This window comes from Xenopus laevis, chromosome 7S, assembly GCF_017654675.1.
Source record: "Xenopus laevis strain J_2021 chromosome 7S, Xenopus_laevis_v10.1, whole genome shotgun sequence".
Taxonomy (NCBI): Eukaryota; Metazoa; Chordata; class Amphibia; order Anura; family Pipidae; genus Xenopus; species Xenopus laevis.
This window is the reverse complement of record NC_054384.1, coordinates 98,345,680-98,352,845: the sequence shown is the minus strand read 5'-3', so window position 1 is coordinate 98,352,845 and position 7,166 is coordinate 98,345,680. Positions and strand designations below refer to the sequence as shown.

General features: G+C 38.5%; 1 protein-coding gene across 3 annotated transcripts in view; it reads left to right on the top strand.

Moving 5' to 3' along the window:
• Nucleotides 1–253: 253 nt before the first annotated feature.
• Nucleotides 254–7,166, top strand: part of LOC108697262 (myosin-binding protein C, fast-type) — a 70,608-nt gene continuing 63,695 nt past the window's right edge. The window contains exon 1 of one of the 3 annotated variants that reach the window (XM_041571606.1): nt 254–374. In XM_041571606.1, the coding sequence (XP_041427540.1) occupies nt 353–374 (22 nt within the window). In that variant the 5' untranslated portion in view covers nt 254–352. The remainder of the gene's footprint in view (nt 375–7,166) is intronic. The other 2 variants (XM_041571605.1, XM_041571604.1) reach the window with 2 other exon arrangements.

The window sequence follows — 7,166 nt, the reverse complement described above, 5'->3', positions numbered from 1 at the left end:
ACCCCCCCCCTCCTATTCATCAGTCTCTTGCTGGCTATACATACAAGAGCAGCTGGCTCTTCTGTCTTATTTACGGATTATAAATTAGGCTGCAAAGCTCTTAATAACTTTTTCATGGGCAAAATGAAATCCCATGCCTTCCACTGCCTATTACTATTAAGGCATGAGTCTCCCCCTCTAAGAGTTTTAGGGAAGTTTATGGAACGGTTTAGGAATTTGGCAACCGGTCCCTGGGGTCAGGTGACATTTGTGAACGTCTCTCAAGAGAGGAGAGACTGTCTTTAAAGAGACAAGAAGACCACTCAAGAAGGAGTTTGTGCCTGGACCCAAGGAGAGGGTGACACAGACAACCATGCCTGAACCAGCGAAAGCGGGTAGGACAGTTTATCCTGTATGCTCTCTTATGGGAGGATAGTTAAAAGATGGTATCATCATTAAGTTTTAAGTGAAGTAAATGTCTATTGGGATTTTCCTCTTTGTGCAAAAAGAAAACACCGTAGACTGTTCACTGTTGACTTCATAATTATGAAGATAACAGGTTTTTCAAAAACTTCCACCAGTATCAAAATTTCTTCTATTATATTATATCGTTCATTGTAGATCTTTGCAACAAGGGTTTTACTGCATGCCTGTGCTGGTGGGATTATTTTTCTACCATCATGTCATGATATTCGGTGGCTTCTTGGGGATGCTGGGGGAAGTAGTTCAACCCAAGTTGAAGACCTCTACAGATTGCTCCACTTTAAACACGGGGCTACTAACCCAGCAGGATGGATAGATCTCAAAGTAACTTTTCAGCACTGGCTTGACTTATGCTGTAACCTGTTTTGAGGTTTGTCTCAAAATATCTGTTGAGATTTGGTAGAACTTTTTGGTTTTTATCTCATCATTAATGCAACATACCCAGCATATACAAAGGAAATCTATAAGGCTGCCCAACTTTCATTTATGGGCTTAACCCTTTTAGAAAGAAATCTGCATGATGAATGGAAATAAGCATTAGTGATATGTCAGGTTGGCTTACAATTCAACTAGTTAAGTGAAACATATGCACATCTTATACTGCACAGGCAGAGTGTTGCTGAAATTGAGTCCACTGATTCAAGCTGAACTTGACCTCAAGGGTCCAGATTATATTCTAATACAGGTATGCGACCTGTTATCCAGAATGCTCTGGGACTTGGGGTTTTCCAGATAATGGATCTTTACGTAATTTGGTTCCTTATACCTTAAATCTACTAGAAAATCATGTAAACATGAAATAAACCCAATAGGCTGTTTTTTCCAATAAGGATTAATTATATCTTAGTTGGGATCAAGTACAAGCTACTGTTTTATTATTACAGAGAAAAAGTGAATCCTTTTTAAAAATTTGGATTATTTCATTATAAAGGAGTCTATGGGAGATGTTCATTCCGTAATTCAGAACTTTCTGGATAATGGGTTTCCAGATAACAGATCCTATACCTGTATATGTAATTCTTGGTATCACATTACATTTCTTTAATACTTAGGGGGTTATTTACTAAACTCTGAATGCAAAAATCGCGAAAAAAACTTTTTATAAAAAAATCAAAAATTTTTCGGAATTTATTAAACCCAGAGGATTGAAAAGTCTGAATTAGAAAATCCAGCATCTCAGACCTGTTGAGGTTGCATATAAGTCAGTGGGAGAAGTCCCAATGATTTTTTGATGCGCGCTGGGTTTCGAGCAATACCCCGAAGTTTTCGGGGGAAAAAGCAATAGAAATCTGAGTTTTCGGGTGAAAAAAAAAGCAAATTTTCAGGAAAATGTAATAATAAATAAGCGTAAAAAAACTCAGATTTGATCGTAGTTTGTAGCAGAAAATGTTGAGATAAAATCGAACTTTAATAAATAACCCCCTAGAAGGGGAACTATCGTTTGGTCATGCTGAGTAAGAAAATTTCTAAATACAATCAATTAACAATTCTGCATTGTTTCTGAAATAATCAAGTTTATCTTCACTATTCCTCTCTCAGCATCTGTTTCTCCTTATTCCGTCTTCAGTCAGGAGTTGGGTGTCAGATGAATGATTCAATATAACTTATAGGGGGGGCTCCTCTTACCTAGAAGATGTATTAGAGCTCACTCTATTAAAATCACCAGACATCATGTCTCTCTACATGCAGAATTTGTTCAAAAGTCAGTTATTTTGTTAGATTTTGTTTGTACTGGAATCAGTTATTTGGGTGATCTGCTAGATGTGAAATTAAACCTAGATCTTTTTTAGGCCAATTCTTAAACATGTTATAGTAATGCATCTGCAACTCAATTGGCTTCCAAAAGCAAAACTTGATGGGCACATGGGTCATTATGGCCCTACATTTAGTATACGCTGCCTAACTAATGCAGCTTAGAATAGGAATCCTAACTCCTGCTTGGGATGCCACAAGGATATTATACAACTGTCAGCTGTCAACGAGTGGCCAAGTCATCTTTAATGTTCTACTAATTAAACGGCCTTGTAAAGGAAAACATTGATTGAGAAAACTTTGTCAACTAGAGAAATAAGCGCAACAAATTAGCACCGCATTCCGCGATTTGTTTTCAATTTGCAGAAATACATTGCTCTGCTGTAATGAGGTCAGGTCATCTGTCATATTCATATTCATAGGGCTTGCTTCTCTTTGTCTATAAAAGGGATGATGTGGTTTTAAAAATAATTAGCTACTATTGATAGTATAAAATCTGTATAGGTGGTTATCACCCTTCCTGTTATAGGATATGTATGACATTATCTGGAGAGGCTGGCATTCCAAGCAGCACAAGAGAAGGCTGCAGCGCACAGCAAAGGGTCCTCCAAGAGCCTGAAAAGAGCTTGGCAGGAGGATTAGAGAGATATCAAATATACCCAAGGTATTAAGGGGTCATAAATCAGAAACATGATATTTCAGCTTGACCTGTTTTTAGGAAGATAAGCTTGCTCAGCTTGTGCAGAACGGCTTCTCACTACAAAGAATAACGTTTCATTGTAGAAAGAGCATAGTGCATGATGATTTTCTAAGGCCAAGTTCAGCAACCCATTTGACAAGTATACCGATAACGGAATATACTTCTAGTCCTGCTGAAACAGTATAACTCATAGATTGTGGTAGGATGAACTATTCATCGCCTAGTCACCATGACAATATCTAATAACTCAACCGAGTAGGTTCTTCTACTATTTCTGGATTTTGTTATTCAGGATTTACTTAATCCTTCACCCCCTGCAGTCAGGTGCTCCAAAAGCTTTACCCAGGAGCAAGCTCAATACCCTCAAGTCTTTTTACAAAATTGTGCTGAGTACAGAGGAATGTCTACACTACCAACAACTTTTGGTATTTCTTTTGTAAACGCTGAAATAACTCATTGTGTTGCAACAGCCTATGTTGTTGGCAACAATTTGACAGTTGCCCAAAGGTTTTAAGAGGATTCACGTAGAGCACAATGGGTCGATTTTGGGTATTTCAGTGACTTTTGACATTTTTAATTGGGGATACTTAAAAAACCCAATAGGAACACAACCCAAAACACAGTCAGTACATATATACAAATGGTTTTGTCAGCTCAAACCATTTCTTCCGTTAAAATGCCAATTCCAGGCTCATTAGATGAATTCTGTATTCACAGCCACTACACCTTCACATCCGCCAATGCCGTCTATGTAATAAGATGAAGGGTCCAACAGAAGGAATTAGTGAAGGACTGGGCAAAGCCTTACAACTACTCACCCCCTGCCACTCAGAAGTTGTGGCTGCTACTGATAGACATAACTCTTTGCAAGCACAGAAATGAAGCGTTGCCAGTTCTATGTACTATGTACTTATTGGTGCAAATTTGAGCAGATTAGCAGACACATTGCTTGCACACAGTACTGGTAGGAAAACCTATTGATTGAGATGTTTACATGTAAATTGATGGTCTATATCTGCAATACAGACTCTGTATAACAGTTCTACTGGTGCACAAACCATCTACATTTTACCTAGGGGCAAATTTACTAAGCGGCGAAAATTCGCTCAGACAAAGCCAATTCACTAACATGCACCAGCGTTAATTCAGCAAGCAGAGCGAAGTTGCGATAGCGTTCACTAATTTGCATACGCGGGAAGTTAAAGTTGAATGGACGTATGTTGCAGCAAATACATTACATTACACAAGCCCAGGGAAGCTTAATAAAATTAAATAGAGTTCTTATATTGCCCTACACATGAGCCCAGTGTATAGTTTATGTGTCATATGGAGGGGGGAAGCTGTTTACCCCAAAAAAAATTTACGCTCTTTTGCAGCCTATCGCCCTGAAAAAAGCAAAAGACGCTATGTTTTTTTGGGGCTTAGAAATATTTCCAACTAAATTTTGAGGAAGTCCTTTCTACTCTATTGCACTTTGCCTGGTCTGAGGTGGCGAAGGCAAGTCTGGCGTAAGAGGTAAGGTCCAGTAAAATCCACATCTTAGTGAATTTGCCCAGTTATGTCCCTTCGACAGAGTGCAACTTCGCCTGGTGATTGAGTGCGAATGAGCTCCAGCGTCAGTCTCTTTGGCTAGCGAAGTTACGCCTGCACCCTTTAGTAAATCGGCAAAGTTCCAAAATGACGTCACTATGGCGAATTTTCGCCAGCGTTAGTCACTTCGCCTTTTAGTAAATTTGCCCCCTAGGGTGGCCAGCACAGTAGCTTGAAAAGTCATGTATTGATCGTGACTTCTGAGCCCTTGCTCTTGGAGGGGGTGGGGCAAGATATGTAAACCCCTCCCCTCCAAAAAGACTGCCCATAAATCCAACCAATTTTGGGATAGGAATCAAAATACCGCTCTATTTCTACTGAAGGCACCTATATGATTACTTTTCTTGCGTTGGGTTCCCCTTGACCTCCCCAACCCCTTCTTGGGGGACTATACAAGGTAGTACTGGGCAGTTTTAAATGGGGTTAGGCATTTTGGTGTATTGCTGGGAAGGTTTCAGGGTTATGCTGTATTGTGAATTGCTCAGGAAAGGTTGCGCACTTCTGTATATTATGGAGCAAGATGCAGATTTGTGTGTTCCTGAGAAAGTTGTGGAGTTGAGCAGTTTTGTGCAGAATAAACACAGATGGCCAGATGATGCAGTAAAATTATTATTCTCCAAAGCAGTTGTCATTGAGAGTAGTATGGTAATCCGCTTTTTATGGTCTCTGCTGGTTCTGCGATCTCATAAACGTGCAAACAGACATGTTACAAGTCATTAAGCAGTCCCTGTACAACTGTAAGGATTTAATATGGTGTAGACATGACCTCTCACTTCTGCAGTGTTTCATTTTAACGTGGAGGTGGAAAGTGGGGGATGGGGTGAACTGGCAGTTCTACCCTCAACAATAAACAGTTCCCTTTTGAATAAAGACGACAAATGTGAGGATAATATGATTGCAGATGTTCCCTGAAATAGAAGAATATTTACATTATCCCATATGTTTCTTTATTCCTATAGTAGGGAAAAGCCATTGTCTTAAAGGAATTGTTCAGTGTAAAAAATAAAAACTGGGTAAATAGATAGGCTGTGCAAAATAAAAAAAAAATTCGAATATAGTTATATAGCCAAAAATGTAATGTATAAAGGCTGGAGTGACTGGATGTCTAACATAATAGCTAGAACACTTGGTTTACACTGACTCATTAACCTGGTTACCAGGCAATAACCAATCAGAAAATTGAGGGGGGACCACATGGGTCATATCTGTTGCTTTTGGATCTGAGCTTAATGTTGAGAATCAATTGCAAACTCACTGAAGAGATATGTCCCATGCAGGCCCTCTTCAAGTCACTGACTAACTCAGAGTTAGAGAGCTGAAAAGCAGGAAGTAGTGTTCTGGCTATTATGTTATACATCCAGTCACTCCAGCCTTTATACATTACATTTTTGGCTAATTAACTATATTAGAAACATATTTTTATTTTTATCTATTTACATAGTTTTTATTTTCACACTGAACTGTTCCTTTAATTTAGTTCTGCTTGCTTCCAAGGTTTCATTGTTAAGCCTTGAAACAAGAGCAGAATTCCTACAGGTTGTACAAATGGCAGATGGGGCAAAATGAAGGGGCGAGATTTCAGCTGTAAGGGGGGAAGCTGAATGTTGAAGTTAAAGTTTCCGATATTTATTAATAAGGGTACAAGGAAGCAAGAGAGCTCCAGAGAGAATTTAAAGGATAGATGTCATACTAATACAATGTTCACTGTATAAACCACTAACAATGTACCAATTTTGTACTTGTGTGTCTGTCTCTTGATGTTTACTGACAATCATGAATGTCGTGTCATATTATTAGAGTGGGTCAAGGTCTGGAGAGCATTCCCACCTGGAAGTAACAGACTTTCTCTGAGATACCAGAGAGACACATTCACCTTATTCCTGCTCTAGTAATGCTGTTTAAAGGGGATGTTCACTGTTGAGCTAATTTTTAGTATGATGTAGAGAGTGGTATTCTGAGAAAATTTGCAATTGGTTTTAATTTTTTATTATTTGTTGTTTTTGAGATAGGTTGCTTTTTTTTCAGCAGCTCTTCAGTTTGCAATTTTGGCAATTTGGTTGCTAGGGTTCAAATCCCCCTAACAACCATGCTTTGATTTGAACGAGAGACTGGAATATGACTAAGGGAAGGGTCTAAATATAAAGATGAGTAATACAAATTAGCGATAACCATACATTTGTAGCCTTACAGAGCTTTTGTTTTTTAGATGGGGCTAGTGACCCCCATTTGAAAGTAGGAAAGAATCCGAAGAAGAATGATTAAAGTAATTAAAAAACTATAAAAAATAAATAGTGAAGACCAATTCAAAAGTTGTTTAGAACTGGTCATTCTATAATGTGCTAAAAGTTACCTTAAAGGTGAACCAACCCTTTAAGAAAAGGGTTGTATCATATATCCTTTACCTTAAATGAGAACTAAACCCTAAAAATTAATATGGTTAAAAATGGCATCTTTTATATAATGACCAGCCTAAAGTTTCAGCTTGTCAATAGCAGCAATGATCCAGGACTTCAAACTTGTCACAGGGGGTCACCATCTTGGAAAGTGTCTGTTACACTCACATGCTCAGTGGGCTCTGATTGGCTGTTGAGAAGCTAAACTTAGGGGTCGTCGCTAATTATCCAACAGAAAATGAGGTTTGTCTGTAATATAAGCTGATGCT